This window comes from Stegodyphus dumicola, chromosome 7 (genome assembly GCF_044657685.1).
Source record: "Stegodyphus dumicola isolate Sdum_Otavi_A_Nest chromosome 7, ASM4465768v1".
Classification (NCBI taxonomy): domain Eukaryota; kingdom Metazoa; phylum Arthropoda; class Arachnida; order Araneae; family Eresidae; genus Stegodyphus; species Stegodyphus dumicola.
Genome location: NC_140774.1, coordinates 124258511 through 124278767, shown reverse-complemented (window position 1 = coordinate 124278767; position 20257 = coordinate 124258511). Strand labels below are relative to the sequence as shown.

At 30.7% G+C, this 20257-nt stretch overlaps 2 protein-coding genes across 3 annotated transcripts in view; one reads left to right on the top strand and one right to left on the bottom strand.

Annotated features, from left to right (window-relative positions):
- The window catches only part of wap (DDB1 and CUL4 associated factor wap), an 80008-nt gene extending 69018 nt beyond the window's left edge, over window positions 1-10990 (bottom strand). The window contains exons 1-2 of the mRNA XM_035374481.2: window positions 10798-10990; window positions 5650-5817 (exon numbers count right to left, since the gene is read on the bottom strand). Of these exons, the coding sequence (XP_035230372.1) occupies window positions 5650-5796 (147 nt within the window). The 5' untranslated portion in view covers window positions 5797-5817; window positions 10798-10990. The remainder of the gene's footprint in view (window positions 1-5649; window positions 5818-10797) is intronic.
- A 366-nt stretch (window positions 10991-11356) lies between these two features.
- LOC118201711 (nucleoredoxin-like protein 2) overlaps window positions 11357-20257 on the top strand; it is a 30070-nt gene continuing 21169 nt past the window's right edge. The window contains exon 1 of one of the 2 annotated variants that reach the window (XM_085820788.1): window positions 11357-11517. The gene's annotated coding sequence lies outside the window, so the exon portion shown is untranslated. Of the gene's footprint in view, window positions 11518-12356; window positions 12540-20257 lie in introns of those variants that run through there. The other variant, XM_085820789.1, reaches the window with a different exon arrangement.

Here is a 20257-nt window from a genome sequence, read left to right as displayed (position 1 = left end):
ATTTAAAGTTAAAAATAGCTGTCGCAATGCACTGTAACAAAAATCCATAGACCACATTTGGCGTTATTATCGCTCAAAAAAAAGATGCCAAATTTCAAAACTCGAAAATATGTAAATTCGTGCACATCTTAGAAAATTTTGAATAAAAAAGTCTAATTTTTTGAAGATATGCTTAAAATACACCTACTTTAAGATGATGGTAAAAATTTCATAGGTTATAATTCAAAATTTTTTTCGAAAAATTTATAAAAATTATTTAAAAATAGAAATTTACAAAATAAAACAAAAAATGGGTAAATTTTATTTGGAATGAACCTAAATTTCGAAATGTGAGAGAAAAAAATCAAAAACATTTAATAAAAAAAGAGATATTAATAAATATTTGCCAAATTCAATTAACATTGAGGAGCTAAAATTTTGAGAGCTAATATTTTAAAAACTACTTGTACGATTTTTACAAAACTTGGTATTCTGGCATAAATTGAGCCGTAGAATCGAAATATGAAAAAAAATTGCTATGTTATTTCAGAAAAAGTCCGATTTTGTGTCAAAATACCTATGTTAGAATAGTGCTATATACAAATCTAATATATATCCTAAGTCGCGCTTTCGAGACATGAAAAACGCAGTTTGAATTTTGTCAATCGGCCCAGTAGAACGGGAGATATAGGACTGTCCCATTTTGTTTTTTGAGCAGTGTACTTACATTTTTTCAGTCATTTAACCTATTGCTTATTGATAAGTACCACAAAAAAAATCGGAATCATAATTTAAATAACATCTTTGAAGACATCTTTCAAGGAATTCGAAGATATGAATTAAATTTTAAAACGGCGCAGAAATGCACAAATTTTCAGTAACCAATCAGGAAGCTGATTATAGCTCGTTAATGAACAAATATTCTATAACCAATCAGAGAGCTTATTACATCACGCCTAGAATTAAAATTATTTAAAAATTCATACATAATAAAATCATTTTTAAAAAAATGCAAAATTAAATTGTATTTTAATATTTAACAGCCATAAATAATGTTTAAAACATTAGATTAAATTTATACATATAAAAACCAATTACTTTTAAAGTAAGGTGACGTCATTGGTTACATCATCCTCAATATAAAATTTCATAAAATATGATTTTATACTCATAGTAAATGTATTTATTTAACCTTGCTGCCATCTTAAAAAGCGACATTTTCAACAAAAAATTAATCCATTACTTTTAACGATATTTATTTTTTTAAAGTTTTGAATACTTTACTATGCGTAAAAACAGCGTTTTTCAAGATGGCTGACGTTTGTGAAAATCGCGCCAACGTAAATCGCCAAAAATCCGTGCAACCGTCTACCAAAGTAGCATCAATCATTTTTTAAAAAATGCAAAATTAAATTGTATTTTAATATTTAACAGCCATAAATAATGTTTAAAACATTAGATTAAATTTATAGATATTAAAACTAATTACTTTTAAAGTAAGGTGACGTCATTGATTACATCATCCACAACATAAAATATCATAAACAATAAAATTTTTATTTCAAATAAAAATGCAAAATTAAATTGATTTTTAATATTTAGAAGCCATAAATAATATTTAAAACACGGAATTTATGCACAATAAAACACATTATTTTTTAAATAAAATGACAACAAAGTATCGGTTACCATAAATAACTTATCCATCAATGGGTTTACCATAAGTTGTATTACTCGCCAAAATCCGTGCAACCGTCTACCAAAGTAGCACCCAAAATTTTTTTGAAAAGAAGTCCTTAAAAAACCTCTAAAAAATTCCAGAAATTTCTCAAAAATTACTTTAGGAAGTTAATTAAAACTTAAATTTAATGAAAGAAAATATTAAAAGTTTAATGAACTTGATTTCAATTAGTATATCAAAACTTAACTAAATACTGGCTAAAGTATGGAAAATTAGAAGAAGATTAAAATCCTCATTCAATTCGGGCTATAATTGAGACTTTTGAAAAGAGTTGGCCCTTTATTAGTAAAAGGAAAGAATCCAGTATTGATTAAATATACATATTTACAAAATATTTACAATAGTTTCTCTACTCTTTTATATCCTTCATTACCCTCCAGCTAAGGTTTAAGGTAATGTTATCATATCCAAAAGAGCCAAAAAATTATAAAGTCAATGCCTGCCTTTTTAATATATAAATTATAATAATTTAAGTATAATTATTATAATGTAATAATGTTAGGTATAATTATTAATGTTAGGTAATAATGTTAGGTATAACTATTATAATTGTAATAATTTAGGTACTTTTCCGTTTTGCTGGTGCAGGCGATAAAATCGCCAGTATTGGTAAAACTGGATGCCAAACAGAATATCCTCGCTGGTAACCTTTACGCATCGTTTTCGAAACAATTTGCAGCTACTTCTTATCATATTGATTGTTTCTATCAATACTGGCATACAATTACATTTTTACCAGATAGTTCAATTTTATGCCCTAAGGCCATTCGCGGTAATTAAGTCAATTAGGATGCAATCATAAGACTCACCCGAAGGCAAAAATACAGAAAAGGCAAGGTCAAGGATTAAACTCATCAATTCTAATGACAATGCACTAGCAAAATAATGCACTGCAGTTTTACATAATTTCTGAGTAAGCTATAGGTACAAATTGAAATTATTCTTGCATTTAAACTTGTATTCCAAATTAAGATTTAACTTGAATTATTGTAGATAATTAGATTTTTGTAGCATAGTTTACGGGAGATGAGATCACTTGGGGTCACGTGATATGAAACGACAAATCAGGATGTTGAACTATGAAAGCATAGTAAATTCCTAAGTTAATGTCTTTTACAAATTTATTGTGTTTATTTATTGGCTTTTTACAAAATTTTAAATGATATTAAAATGAAAAAAATATTAAAATTCAAACTAAAAAATTCTTAGAATTAACATTTGTTAACATTTTTTTATGAGTATACTGCATGTTGTAGCCAATAAAGTCTGCTTGGCTAGATTTGCACTGGCAAAACGGAAAAGTAGCATAATTTATAATAAGAAAAATCTCCAATTTAAGTTAACTTTCTTAAATAGAAAACTACACTTTACGGCAACCCTTTTTACTTCCATCACTTAATACTTCAATTTCCAGACACTTGGTCTTAAAATTTTTAAGGCAAGTTTGTTAGTTTTAACTTACTAGTTTGATCTTTAAAATCTGTACTTATATAAATGTTTTAAACTTTAATTTTGAGACTGTATCATTTTTTTATCTTATTATGATTTTGAATTAATTTTTTATGTTCTAATATGTTTACTTCTGTTTTTGAAATTGAAGTGAGAGTGTAGGGAATATGTCTTGTAAAGTAAGCATCTCGTTCACATTGTGTTCTTAATAGAAACTTTAATTTTAAGATTATTTGCTATTTTGTTTAACAAGATTCTTGGATTAAATGGGCTAATGTCTTAATTTTGATTGAGTAATAATTTTGACTTCTGATTTGGATCTAGCAAATAATTTGATGCTTACTTGGAAGTAAGATGAAACACTCTCTTCTTAATTTAGTTAGTGTTAATTGATGGTAGATTGGTTTTTTCCTTGATAAATTGATTAATCTGCGATCAATGACAGTAACATTTGATCTTTACAATATGGTAACTGGTAGTTTGGCGACATTTTGGAGGCGATAAAGGTTACTACCTGGCACTTTGGTAATAATGTGAGCAGTACTCAGTTCCGATTACGCATTATTTTGTGTGAGGGAAATGAGAGATCATGGGATATGTCATGTGATATTAATGGACGAATTACGGTTCTTTAATCGAAAAAGGGGGGAAATCGGGAAAAAATCTGGAAATTTTGTATTTGGCTTTATTTTGTGTTGTGTGAAACAGTGTTCGTGAATTTTTGGATCCATGGCCGTAACTAAAGTGAATTCGAAATGGGTATTTATGTATGTATTAATTTAATGTATGTGCTCATTTATATTTTAAGTAGTGTTTTTGAATTTAATTATATTTTAATTAAATGATAGTTATTTTGTGAATTTTATTTTTGTAGGAATTTGGTATACGTTTTAGTTGAAGTAAATGTGCATGGAAATAATTTAAATATCTAACAATAAGTATTTGTAATGGTTGCAGTATGAATTCGTTGGTGACGTGTATAACGTAATAGATGATTTAGAGGTAAAAGTTTTTGGATATTTTATTTATTTTATATGTGGAAATGTTCATTACTTTTTCGTGATCAGGTAATTTCATATATGTTCTTTTTACCGGGTTTAAAGATTGAGAAAATTGTCATGTATTTTCGTGAAATTTTTCTAATTTATGAGAAAAAAGCAGTGTACATGGATATAGTGAAGGGTGTGTGCAATGCCATTTTTGTGCAATTCTGGGATGTTTTTTTAAGTAAAAATAAGTCGGCGTGTACATGGTTTAGTGATATTTTAATTAAATGATAGTTATTTTGTGAATTTTATGTTTGTAGAAATTTGGTACACGTTTAAGTTGAAGTAAACGTGCATGGAAATAATTTAAATATTTGATACTAAGTATTTGTAATGCTTGCGGTATGAATTCGTTGGTGACGTGTATAATGTAATAGATGATTTAGAGGTAAAAGTTTTTGGATACTTTATTTATTTTATATGTGGAAATGTTCATATTTGGAAAGGGTAAATACTTTTTCGCGATGAGGTAATTTCATATATGTTCTTTTTACCGGGTTTAAAGATTGAGAAAATTGTCATGTATTTTTGTGAAATTTTTCTAATTTATGAGAAAAAAGCAGTGTACATGGATATAGTGAAGAGTGTGCGCAATGCCATTTTTGTGCAATTCTGGGATGTTTTTTTAAGTAAAAATAAGTCGGCGTGTACATGGTTTATGTGTATGTGTTATTTTGAAAAACGCGTAAGGAGTATGGTATTGTGCACTTTTTCCCAATTTTGCAGTGAATATTTGTCATGATTAAGCAGTTTTGTTAGATAAAATTTCTAGCATAAGTGTAATTCGGCTAGTAGATTGTTGAAAGAAGTGTTCAGTAGATAAAAAGAAAAGAAACATGTCTTTACTTCGTGAAGACAAAATGGCGGCGGGAAAAAAAAAAAAAATAGAGGGTTGCTGTAGGAGAGTTGGTCGCCAAATTTTCGCCAAGTTACCATAATGTAAAGATCAACCACAGTAACTACTTTTTAGAATTTACTTTTGGTTTTGGTATTTTTGCCATTTAAGATTTTTCTTTGCAGATTTCTAAACAAGAAGTTTAAATTACTATTTAAAATACTAATTTTAATTCAGACTAAAAAAATATTTTCTTTCATGGTTTTAAATTGAATTTGTGTTCCTTGGAGATGGTACATGGAAAGTTTTCTTATTGTGAATTATTAGTTTATTACTTTGCAGCTTTAGCGCAAGTCATGGGCCTTTTTAATTTACTATTAATTACTTTATTTTGAAAATGTATATATGTTTGGCAAGAAAAAATTCTTTATTATGTTCATACAGACAGACATCCTGCCAAAAAAAAAAAAAAAAAAACTTCCAGATGGATTCAGAAGTGATCAAAATGTATAATTCTGATGAAATATGATACACAATGTCTTTCGTGATTACAAACACTTTCTTTGCAAAAGGAAAAAAAAGGAAAAACGCTTGAATACCTTGTTGTTGTACTCTTCAATGAAACTTCCAAGCGCTAATCTGAAGCGCTTATCTGGACGTACACTCCAATTCATGCTATAAACAGTCCATGGAGCTTCATATTTGTAGATCTCTTTCCTTTTTGGAGGAGCAGAATGAACAGCCATTGCTGAATATTAGATAATGGGCTGAAAAATACATTTAAAATTTAAGACAGATAATTGCAATATAGCAGATTTTAAAACAAGTGAATTTTTTTTTTTTTTTTTATTTTATTTTTATTTTTAAAATACAGTACAAAGTTTAAAAACTGGACATCCAATATTCCAAATGATCTAAAATCTAGACCTCTGACTCATTAGTGACTTCTTTCTTAGAATTTTTTTTTTATTCTTTATGCTTGCGCATTTGATATATTTTTGTAATAAAATATGCGGAGAGTCCCAATCCTTAATTCCACTTCAATGCCGATGCCAGCTTGGAGAATCGTATTTATCATTTTTTTGCTTTCATCACCGCATGACTATCAACACACTACAGCTTCAGAAATGACCCAAATAGCAATGTCTAAACTATTTTTTTAAACATAAGCTTACATTCCTTCATAATTGTCTAATGGAAAAGCAAAAATTAAGACCCTAATTGAGGTGTGCTCGAATGCTTGTATCTTTAAAAATACAAATGTTACAATCAATCTAAATACATCATTAGATACATGAAAAAGCACATTAGCAAATACCCCCCCCAAAAAAATGGACAAAGGGTATAAGCATAGTAAAGCTTTAAAAATAGCAAAATTTTGATGAAGTCAAAGCTCTGTGCGCATGTGTGATCACATGTGAGTGGCCAGGTCACTGGTAAACAGTTGTACATAGACAGTCAGTGTGCTTGGGTGGTATCTGCTCTATTTTATTTCGCCAAGCTGGTGGTGTTGCAATTTATAGAAATTTGATAAGTGTGGTTGTGATGTATGGGTGACGTCAACCAACAAGATGTATAGAGGGCGCTGGCTTTAAACTTGAAGGCGCCAAAAGTTTTAGTTTCCAAGATGCAGACAAAGAGAGGTCACACGGAAGGCTCGTGGGAGCCATTAATGAAACCAAAATTCACTTTTATTACTTTATATACTTCAGTCGTTAGTATTGTAGCTTAGTATTAGTTTTGTGTTTGTGAAATAAAGGTTTAAAATACAAGAAGGTGGAGTTATTTACTTTTATTTATGTTGCTTCTCATATGACGTGGAATATATTTCGATTCTCTTGAAGAGTGGGACGATTTAGCTGTGTTTTCGTTAGCGTTAAAAGTAGTTTCGTTTAACGATTTGCCTTTGTTTACAAAATATAGGTAAACTTCTTTAGATAAATCCTTAGGTTTTAACCAATTTTCTCCTGTTTTAATATTAATGTAAGTTGCCGTTTCTTTATCTAATGTTTGGAAAAGTTTGTCGGAAATCATTAGTTTACAAAGTGTATCTTCAATTTTACCAAGAAGGTTTACTAAATCTTCTTTCTTAGTATTCTTATACATTTTAATTTATATATATCAAATATATATCTTCAATACATCTATACTTTGAGTAAATAAAATCAAAAGCTTCCTACCTGCTTCTCTTGAAGTTTCTCTACCGTCATCTAAATCTCTGATTATCTAAAAGCTCTGGTTCTCGAAAGAGAGCGTGTGATATCATCCCTCTCTTCATACACCGCCTCATAGAGAAATAACTCCACCTTGTATTTTAAACATTTATTTCACAAACACAAAACTAATACTAAGCTATAATACTAATAACTGAAATATATAAAGTAATAAAAGTGAATTTCGGTTTCATTAATGGCTCCCACGAGCCTTCCGTATGACCTCTCTGTCAAACTTCCTCATGGAAACTAAAACTTTTGGCGCCTTCAAGTTAAGAGCTAGTGCCCTCTATACATCTTGTTGGTTGGCGTCACCCATACATCACAGTGGTAGAATGTGTATTCAAAGAATTTACTGTTAAGTAGCATAAGAAAATACAGGATTCAGAAGCAAGCGATATTTGTATGGCTGATATAATTGTTAATGGACAGTCAAGATTATTCTAGTTTCCATATATATTCATCCAACTATTTATTCAGGAGATTTGTAAATGTTCTTGTTTAGTGTATTGGTGAAATAGTCCGAGACTACTTTACTGATTGGTGAAGACCTTACTGTAGCTACAGATGTTCCCATTATTATACAGCCAAAAGTCTTAATCCGGACCTCAAAGCAACAAACTTTCTGCGCACGCGTAAATGCATTATGCGTTTACGCAAGCGCATAATACCTTTAAGCATGCGCATTTAATGTATAACGGACAGTATAAGCTAAGCTAAAATTATCTAATTATTTCAGTTAATGTTGTAGATTGCATTGTTCCTTAATCTTCTAATTGGATCCGGCTTATTATTTTTGCAGACAGTTAGAGCAATTTTATAAAAGTAAGCTTGAACTTTCGATTATGTCAAAAAGAATTTCCGATTCTGGAGCTGCCAAAGGCTGTTTCAATGTCCATCAAACAAAAAGTGACACTGCTGCAAAAAATGGATAAAGGCATATCCTTTGTTTCTCTAACCATTCCGAAATCTGTTTATTAATTTCATGCTGCTCTGCGGGGGTGTGGGGCGTCGCGGCGCACAATGAACTGGAAGTCAGCATTATCCTTACCTTCAGACCAGATGTTTTTATTTTATTCGGCTTATAATTCCTTACTAAATGTAGCATTTCATCTCAATGTACTCCGTCTTTGATACGATTTAAATCAAATTCCTCGTCGTTATAAATATTACGAATACAATTCAAATAGTTTTCTGGTTGCAATTTTCTAATTTCGACTATGCGTAATGTATGCTTTACGTATGCGCGTGTTGAGAGAAATGTTTAATAAAGTAAACAAATAAATATTAAGCTTTTTTTGTAAATTTTGATATTGTTTAGATCATAATTGCTCTTTATTTCATAAATTACGGTTTCATATTTTTAATTTCATAATTTCTGAATGCCATCTTACCAGATTTAAACTGATGATCTATAATCTGGAAAAATCGATAATCCGGAATCGCCAAAGTCCCGACGAGTCCAGATTAACAACTTTTGACTGTAGAACATCCGAGATGGATGAATGATCAGTAGTCTTTTAAAAATTTATTTTAAAACTTAACAAAAATTTCTGGATTAATAAAAAGTAAAACATCAATACAGTACAGCCATAACATACAAAACTTCCATATCGCCGATCAAACAGTTCTCCAATTTTTTTCATGTTAATGTCTCAAGGAAACTGCACAGCGGAGTGTCCTTACAAATTTCTTTTGTTGATTACCTTTAACAGACACTAGGTTATAGTTCACAAGGGACGTTCTTAATGTGTTTTCTTTGTTAATTACCTGGTGATTAGTTCTCATGAGAATAGGAAATCCTCTAATTTAAAACTAACGTTCCATCAAAAATCAGGATCGTTACAGTACCCTAGATTTTAATTGATCATCTAATATCTGGAATAATCCTAAATCCCTGATTATCGAAGTGTTGACAAGTTCGGATCTGACTTTATTTTATTTCACATGAATAACTAATGCCATATTGAAAAGCTTATGTATAATTATTTTAAGCAGACATACTAAATCTGAGAATTTTCTTATCCTTAAGAATTTTTTTCATACATTTATCTTCTTTTACAAGAATTAATTATTTTTCATTACATCACTATATTTTATAGTTATGTCCTTCTGAAGTCTTCCCTTCTTAAAATATCAAGGTGAATTTTGTTATCAATTCTGTACAAGTGGTAATACTTAACTATAATTTTTACTTTAATTACCAAAAATTTACTGTGTGCTGCAAACTGGCTGCATAGTTAATATTTAGCAATACTTATCACCAAACATGGTCATCAAGTCACTAAAAACCTTATGTTGATGATTAGCCAGGTAATCATTTAGAAAATAAATAGCTTAACTTGTTTCAGTTAAATATGGAAAGCAAATAAAATAATATACAGTTACCAAACAACCTAATCTGAGGTTAAGGTTGACAATATCAAAATTTATGTGTTTGTAAGCTGAAAATTAATTCGTCAGCTGTCATTTCTATGATGAATAACAGTTTACCAAATGCACATATTAAATGCATGATCCTAATTGCAATATATATGCATTGTCTGTAATTAGTACTGATTTCTACCCTCCGTTACAATATAATGACGCTGGATGTGACAAGGAATTGCTTGATTTCATAAAACTGATGGACTGATTACTAAAACTACTGATTCAGTTAAGTATTTTACTTATTAATTCAGATAAATATAACTGAAAGCTCTCTTCAGCGGTTGACATCATTACAATAAAATGCAGATTACAATGTAAAACCTGCAAAACAAATTTGAAGCAATTCTAAAGACATGAATAGCTGCTTTTGATATAAACATCTGTTATATAGATGTTTACACAATAATTATAATCTGTTTTATTTTTTACCTAATTAACTTAGCTGCATGCTATTCAATGACACGAAATACTCAACATTACAAATGAGATGAGGTTAACAATAAAAGAAAAAGTAGCTTATCTGCCCAAGATGTCTTTATGAATCTTTTAGAACTGGATTTTCATTACAGAGATGTGGAAAATCAGGGAAATCCAAATCAGGAAAAGTATTCAAGTGCCAGAATGAACAACATTTAAAGCTGTCTGACTACTTTCGATTCCACCAATGAGTTCTGTCAAAGCATTTGCAAGTAAAAATTAAAAAAAGTTCTACATGTCCACCAAATACATGTTATTCGAATACATTTCCTGGATTTCTTAAAAAATACCTCAAACTGAAATATGATGATAAGCAAATATGATTTTTTCTTCAAGAGCTGTATTTCTGCGTTCGAGATTAAAGACTTTAATGCACGTTTCGCGATGTTATATTACCTATTTTTGCTGAACAGAAAGACAGACAGCCAGCAGTTCAAAACAATGTCGGAAAGGCGATAACAATAAACTAACGTTACAAAATAGAATAACGTGCATGATACTATGCGACACATTAAAACCCACACACACAAAAAAAAATTTCCACACAGTTTAGAACGTCAGAACACACAGACATTTTCAAACTATTTATATTTATTAAAATACTAGATTTCTAAATCTCATGCTTACTTCAAGCTTCTCTATTTCATAACCAAATTATTAGTTATAATACTTTTAAATGAAATTCACTCTTCTCATCAATTAATAAACGGTATTTACCAGACCCAGTACCATTAGCTTACACATACAACAGACATAAGAATCTCTAAGGAGAGGTATTCCTTGGTATAGTATAATTCAATTATTAAACAAGCCGTTTGGTCATGCTGCCATTATTGAAAAACTAATAATAGAAAAATATCAGTTATTCACAATCAAGCTTAGTAAATCAGATATAAAATGTTTTGTTATTTTAAAAATTCAAATTATATCAATAGATGGTAAAATATGAATTGGCAAAATATACTGGAAATATTTTACTTTGACTTTTCAGACGATAACTTAAGATCTAATCTATGATTAATTTATTAGACGCAAAAATGTCAAGTTTTTATTTATTCTAATCTAAAAATCCTCATGACAGAGCAATAAAATCAACACAGCATACATTACTGTAATTTACAGGGAGAAGAGTAAAATCGATTGACCTCGATCGAGATCAGGGTCTGGCAACAGTGATTTATAACACTGATTCATCATTGCGGTTTTGCGGTTATTGCGCCATACTTTGAAATTGAATGAATTAATAGGCTAGTTAGTGAATTGGTTATCGGGATACTTTTATTTCGGGATTTTGTTCTCCATTTCAGCTAAGATAGTTTGTTGAGCTTTATTCACTTCCTAACAAGAGTATGTAAATCCCTTTAATTTTTAAGCTGATTGCAAATACTGTTTCAGTTATACAGTACTTTGAAATAGTTATTGATTTGTTTCAAGGCGTAAATATTGTATAATATGATAGATAGGTTACTATTTAACGATCCTGTAGTATTCTAATGCATTACAGTTTTGAAATATTATGAAACATCGAAGATTAAACGTATAAACTCAAAGCATTGTTAGTTTCTTTAATTCTGTCACTGCAAGAGCTGTTCATTTGATGGGAAAATAGTAGCTTTTTGGCTGCTAATTAGTCCATTACCACTTTTTTTTGTACAAAGTTTCAGAAGCCCTAATTTTTCAAAAAAGTTTCATTTACTGTAAGTAATGAATAAGGCAATAAGATATTTAATGTCACTTTGCGATAAAAATTTTGACTTTCTTTTAGAAGCATTAGACTAAAATCTGATAAGTACTGCGGACGTACTTCTGTAAAGAACCGGGTAAATGTAAACACCGACAACAATGGCGTTAATAATTAATTCAAATTTGAAGTGAGGAATATTTATTATAAGTATGTAATTTTTTTTAAATATAATCAAATGAGCTTTAATTCAACGCCTAATTCGTTTACTTTTCATCATAAATGTAGCGTTTAAAGGTCAGTTTACACCTGTAACGAGTCGCTCGTTACGATTACTTTGACAGTGTAAAGGTCAGTTTACGACACGGAACGAGTCGCTCGTTACGATTACTTTGACAGTGTAAAGGTCAGTTTACGACACGGAACGAGTCGCTCGTTACGATTACTTTGACAGTGTAAACGCTCACTTCGACGGAGTAGAAACATAGGGGAGATGAGTCAGCGCTTCCGTTTCTACTTTGAACCTGTTGAAAATCTATCCGGGCATTTAGTCCGAGCAGCGTTCGCAGGGACGTCGTGATAGTGAGTTCTATAATGCCGAGATGTAAAGCGATACATACGCATCTTATGAAGTGTTTTAGGGAACACTTCACTGCTTCATTAAGATGTTGCATACTTCTATAATTATGTGAGCTTATATTCGTTTTTCTACAAGCATCCTACATGATGATGCAATAAATATATGATATTATAAACTATAAAAATGAAATTATGAAAAAAAATAAATAGATCTGTTTTATTGTGGATATTTAAATTTCTTGCTTTGTATAAAAGCATTCTGGGCTATAATTCGTTAAAATTCAGCTTGGATGTGTACTGAAGGTGTATTAAGGCTTATACAGATTATGCTAGATGAATTCTAATCTTCTTAAACTATCCGTTTTAGCATTTTAAAAGTAAAATATAATCACTATATTTAACCATTATTAATTTTGTTGATATCACTTTGTGTGTTGTCCAGAAACACAATTTAAGTAGGATCCAAAAGTAAGAATTTGAGATAAATATCTTCCTGTTGGAACTATGTCATAATATACGTATTCTTTTACCTGTGGTAATATATGTAATGCTCCTAAGTTTTTTGCTACTTATTTATTTAAGATTTTCTGAATAATTAGGTAGATATTATACATTTTACTTCTGCCGTTGCTTTGAATAAATATTTTATGTGTTAATTTTGCATTCTTCTCTAGAAATAACACAGTTCCAGTCAGAACTCTGCATAATTAATTACATGCACATAGAGCTATTGATTCTGTGGATTCTGGATGAATAAATATATTCTCTCTATTAATAAATAATAAAACACATTATTACTTTTACATTATTTTGTAAATGATTAATTAGATGTAAATAAACAGTTGTATATAGTAGAAAAACTTCGTTAATTTGAATTTCAGTAACCACAGTTGACTAAATAACTTCTCTCAAACTGAGTTTCGTTTAAATTCTTCTATCTGATATGCAATAAAGTTTTTGTAACTTTGGACATTCTCGTCCGAAATTCATTTAATAGTTCATTTGATACTCCTAATTCATCGCGGCAAGCTACCCAGTCACGTACCCATTTCCTTTTCTTCTCCTTTTCTTTTTCCTCTCGCAAGAGCAGAAATTAATTCGTTTGAAACTGCTTCCCAGACTTCAAGCACTGCAGCCAAAGAACATCTATGTATGTTCAATGCATATTCTTTCCTGCAGCTGCCACGTCGGTATCCATTTCGTAAACAAACGGAGGCGAGTTGTCGGTCCACTCTGATTGTTGTAAACAATCTATCAGAGTACAAGTCCGTTCACTCGGTTCGAAACGCACGGATGAGCGACTCGCTACGAGCGGCTCTGACAGATGTAAATTGGCCTTTATGCTCATCATAACATCGAAAGTTGCCAAATCCCGTGTGTACCGTATACTAGGATTAAACTAATATTAATATGCATCATTCAAAAATGAAATGCCTAAGATATGTTAGCAATAAAATGTCTGAAAAACTGTCCCATATTTGAAAATCGAAATATTTTTCAAAAATAACCATTAGGATAATAATTTTCGTTGAAAGCTAATTTTACTGAGAAAAGTAACTTTTTTTTATTAAACAGTGTTAATTTCCTCTCACTCAATAGCTTTAAAGTTATGGAAACAAATGTTTTAAACATGGGAACGTAAATAATTTAATGTCATTTTATGAATGGTAAGCATGTTGCAATCTGATATTTAAAACTATATGTGCCAATCAAATTATGTATGATAATTTCTTTTAATGTTTTAAAACATTACAGGAAGAACAGCAGTATTGGATTTACTTCCGCAAAGAACCCATTGGTGACAGTTTTTTTTTTTTTTTTTTTTTTTTCTGTGTGTGTGTGTCACCAACAGTAATGGTTTAGTGTTATATGGTTAATACAAGTCAAATAAAGCACTTTAAACATATTTGATACATAGCATGATATTAAGCATACACATGTTAAATTAGTTAAAAATTGGCTGTTTCACCATTTTAAGCATCTGTAAATCAATTGTAGCTGGTTAAACATGCTATTTAATGCCGTTGAATTAAGTTGCTATAAAAGCATATGAAAGTAAAATTTAGCATATAAAAGTAAATATTGGTTGATCTTTGGATTATGGTAACTTGGTGATTTTTCGGCGAAAATTTGGCGACCAACTCTGCTACAGCAACCCTCTATTTCTTTTTTTTTTTCGCCGCCATTTTGTCTTCACGAAGTAAAGACATGTTTCTTTTCTTTTTATTTACTGAACACTTTTTCCAACAATCTACTAGCCGAATTACACTTATGCTAGAAATTTTATGTAACAAAACTGCTTAATCATGACAAATATTAACTGCAAAATTGGGAAAAAGTGCACAATCGCAAACTCCTTGTGCGTTCTTCAGAATAGCACATACACATAAACCATTTACACGTCGACTTATTTTTACTTAAAAAAAATCCCAGAATTGCACAAAATTGGCATTGCACACACTAACTTTATCCATCTACACTGCTATTTTCTCATAAATTACAAAAATTTGCACGAAAATGCAAAAAAATTTTGTGAATCTTTAAACTTGGTAAAAAGCACATACAGTCAAAAGTCGTTAATTCGGACACCCATAATCCGGACCTCAAAGCTACAAACTTTCTGCGCATGCGTCGCGTTCACGCATGCGCACAGGCCTTTACGAGAGCGCATAAGACCCTTACAGCTGCGAATATGTTTGTGCGCATGCGCGTTTAATGTGTAACGGAGTTATACGCTAAGCTAAAGTTATCTAATTCAGTTAATGTTGCAGATTGCGTTGTTCCTTAATCTTCGAATTGGATCCGGCTTATTATTTTTTGCAGACTGTTAGAGCAATTTTATAAAAGTAAGCTTGAACTTTCGATTATGTCAAATAGAATTTCCGATATATATTTACTACAAAGCGAAAGTATGTTTTGAAATCCGAAATCTGTTTATCAATTTCACGCTGCTCAGCGGCAGAGGGAGGGGGGGGCAGAAACGACATTATTAGATTTTGATAGATTAGAAAGATTATGTCAAATAGAATTTCCGATATATATTTACTAATATGTAATTTGTATCTACAAAGCGAAAGTATGTTTTGAAATCCGAAATCTGTTTATCAATTGTCAGCACTATCCTTATCTTCAGAGCAGATGTTTTTATTTTATTTGGTTTATAATTCCGTACTAAGTGTAGTATTTCATCTCGATATACTCCGTCTTTGATATGATTTAAATCAAGTTCCTCGTCATTATAATTCGCTTCCGATAGTAAAGAAAGTGACCCAGGGGTTATTGAAAACGAAAACATTTCGATTGACAAATTAGTCGATATTCTCAACACAACAATTATAGGACTTGAACAGCGGAACTTTGTAACTAAACAAGAAATTATGTCTATTTAATAGAATTAAAGAGAAAGTATTATCACATGAAACGAAGCAACTTACATTGAAGGAAATGTTTAATAAAGTAAACAAATAAATATTAAGCTTTTTCTTTTTGTAAATTTTGATACCCTTTAGATCATAATTGTTCTTTATTTCATAAATTACGGTTTCATATTTTTAATTTTGTAATTTCTGCATGCCATCTTACCAGATTTAAACTGATGATCTATAATCCGGAAAAATCGATAATCCGGAATCGCCGAAGTCCCGACAAGTCCGGATTAACGACTTTTGACTGTATATGAAATTACCTGATCGCGAAAAAGTATATATCCTATCCAAGGATGAACATTTCCACGTATAAAATAAATAAAATATCCAAAAACTTTTACCTCTAAATTATCTATTATACGTATTATAAACGTCACCAACGAATTCATACCGCAAACATTACAAATGGTTACAAATACTTAGTGTCAAATATTTAAATTACTTCCATGCACGTTTACTTCAACTGAAATGTATACCAAATTCCTAAAAACATAAAATTCACAAAATAACTATCATTTAATTAAAATATCACTAAACCATGTACACGTCGACTTATTTTTACTTAAAAAAACATCCCAGAATTGCACAAAAATGGCATTGCGCACACTCTTCACTATATCCATGTACACTGCTTTTCTCTCATAAATTAGAAAAATTTCACGAAAATGCATGAAAATACTCAAACATATTCCAAAATACTACAAACATATAACTCACAAAATCACGATCATTAAATTAAAATATAATTAAATTAAAAAACACTACTTAAAATATAAATAAGTGCATACATTAAATTAATAATTAAATTACAATCCTAATTACTTTAAACTAAATCATTGCTAATAACAATTTTCCAATAATATATTAATTTATTTACTCCTTACATTTAGAACAATGCATAAAAATAATATCCTCAAATGATTAAAAATACTAACTTACCTAATCTTCTTCAGAATCTTCATTACGTCGCTGCAGTACTACTGCTAATTTCTAAATCCTAAATCCAGTAGTCAACTAGAAGTCTATTCACCAAGTAATAAGAAATTAATAAAATTTCACCTATACTCAAACTACTTTCAGCAAACCAAGTACCCTTCCTTACACTCCTTTTCACAAAATGTCCATTTTCACCATATTTCTTGCACCACCATTTAAACTTGTAATATCCTTCCTTTCACACAATCTCAACTTATTATTATTATCAGATAAATGCATTAAAAATTTAGAATTCACTTTACAAAGCGCCATGCAATCCGAAAATTAATCAACACTATTTCACACAACACACAATGAAGCTTTTCCGATTACATAACTGTAATTCATCCATTAATGTCACGTTTCACACAACACAGAATATAACTAAATACGAAATTTCCAGATTTCCCCCCTTTTCTGATTAAACAACTGTAATTCGTCCATTAATGTCACATGACATATCTCATGATCTCTCATTTCCCTCACACAAAATAATGCGTAATCGGAACTGAGTGCTTCTCTCATTATTACCAAAGTCCTAGGTAGTAACATTTATCACCTGCAAAATGTCGCCAAACTACCACTTACCATATTCTAAAGATCAGCCGCATTTTTATTGCTTGATGATGATTACAGATTTAAGTGAAATGTGCTAAAAAAAGTTGACGAGGAAAAATTTACCAAAAATTTCTTTCCATATGCAAAAAATAGATTTTGTTGATGATACTCATAGACCAAAGAATACATTTAGGCCTATTTAAATTAAGAATAACTGATTTGTTATTCACATAAACCCAGAACCAGTGCCTCGGCTCATATGGCCGTACCGAGTCTCTGAATTTAGGACCCACAGAAGCGGCATTAAGTGGTAAGATATCTAGCGCCAGCCCTCAATAAGGCTTAAATATATGTGGGAATTTATTTATTCAGAACTCTGATAAGCATTTAACCACTTAAAAGTTTCTTTTTTCCGTCATATTATGACAAAAATAAGCATATTTTTTATAAACATTTTTATGAAGATATTCATTATATAAACCTAAATCAGCAGTCAGAACTATTACAAGTGTTAAATTTATCGATTTATGCTAATTTTTATTTTCATCGTAAAAATCTCATTTTTCCTTTTAAAGTTGGCTTTTTTTGAGCAAGTAAGCAAACCGGAAAGAACATTTTACAAAAAGATGTCAGAATTAAAAATGTTTTATTGTTATTAGATATCTGTTCGATTTCAAAGAAGAATTATTAATATCAAGTTCACAAAAGTTCCGAATTTGCGTTAGAGGAACTACTCTGATATGTGCCCTCAAGTCGCCAAACATTTTTGGCGAGAAACTCCATGCTGCCATATTACTATCTAAATTTTTTGTCTACATTTTGAACTTTAAGCCTAAAATGTCTCCAAAAATGCGGTTTCGCACATGCAAAAGCCACGTTTTGAACACACAATTTAAGCTAAAAATCCAAAACAAAAAATTAGCAAAAACGTAAAGTTTCTAACCAAAAATATTTGACAAAAATCCCTGTACACAGCAATATGTTTTAACTTAAAAAAACATCTACGAATGGCACGATCTAGGCGACGAACGAATCTACGAACTATGCACACCTCGCTTTAATAAATTAACATAACAACAATAAATTTCAAAGAATACCATTTACACAGCATCCTGTTTAAATTTAAAAAAACATCTACGAATTGCACAATCTTACCGCTACGCACTAATCAACAAAATAAATTTCAGACAGTTCAAAAAAAAAAAACAATAACGACAGAAATTCATACTAAAAAAACGAACATAACATTCTACAAAATATGAACAAGAATAAAATAAAATGCACTTACCATGAATTTTTCGAACAGCAGAAATATCAATTTCATACCGCCTTTAAGATGCCACATAATCACTATCGTATTTACATGACAGCCAGACACACTATCCAGAAAATTCATACTATGGTTCATAAATAATCACAAATCCCTACTTCTATCATGCACAGCCACTAAAAATAATCTCCCAGACCCTCTTTCCACACCTCCAAATACCTACTGCCCCTTAACAAGATGTCCACCATATTTTTGCCGAACTTCAATTCAACAACTTCCACCATTTTATCTTTTCCCCCTTATCTTCTCAGACACAGAGCGAACCATTGAGCTCTAGCGGAGCGAAAAATTTTTCAACCAACAGGGTTGCCATGAAACACGCAATCTTTCCCAAAACCAGCGCAAAACACATATCGCCACATTTGGTGAAATTAGGACGTATATCAGAGTTGTACCGCATTAGATTATCTATACTTTCCGTTTCTTCATCACTAGAGAAGTCAGCAGACAACAAACTGTCATTACTTCCAGAATCATTTAGTGAAATTTAAAATTCTCTGAGTCTGCATCAGAGTTATCTTCAGCTGCTCATTATCAATCATTTCTTCTTTTATTTTAGCTCTAAATTTAAAAGAAATAGTATTTGCAGTAGCCGGAATACTGAGCTAGTGAAAACAAATTTTGCGCATTTACTTGCGTAAAAGAATTCATCAAGACCTAACCTTGAAACCAGTTGTTTTGCAATTCTAACTTTACTGGATTACTAACGCCATCTGTTAGAAACATTACACACTAAACAAGCAAAAAATTCAGGCAAATCAGTGCATTAGACTGGAAAAGAAAATAAAAAAGGTGCCATTTTCAAGTACTCGAACGGTGTTCGAGCAAAACTGGGTAGTGGTTAAGCAAGTGCAAGAAATAAACATAAGTATAATAAATAACTAAACTTATACAGTTCAGGCTAATTGTCTCGGTGCACGATAGAAGCAAGATAAAATTTAACGGAACAACTTGTTGTTAGTCGCAGAGTGAAATTTTCCAGTTAAAGGATTTTGTAGAGAAATGTGGAGAAACTGTAATAAATGAAGATGATATAAAAGTTTTTCATTGTGATGACAATGCCTCTCAATCATCAATCATTTAATAAATGGCGAAATCTGTAGTATGGTTCTAAATCCAGAAAATACCCCTACCGATAGTAAAGAAAGTGACAGAGAAGTTACTGAAAATGAGAAAATTTCGATTGACGAGTTAGTTAGAATTCTCCAAATGGCAGTTACAGGATTTCAACAATGTAACTAAACAAGAGATTATGTCTGTCTCCAGAATTAAAGAGAGAGTATTAGTACACAAAACAAAGCAACTCAAACAACTTACATTGAAAGAAGTGTTTAATAAGGTAAATAAATAAATATTAAACTTTTTTTTTTTTTTAAATTTTGATACCCTTTAGATAATAAATAGGAAGCACTTCTGCAAAGGATTTGTTAAATGTAAACATTGCCAAAAATGGCAATAATAGTTCAAACCTGGTAACCCGGTGAATTCGGTTGTCGGAGGTAGTGCTTGCGTTCTCGTCTGTTCGGGGCTCCGTTTTGC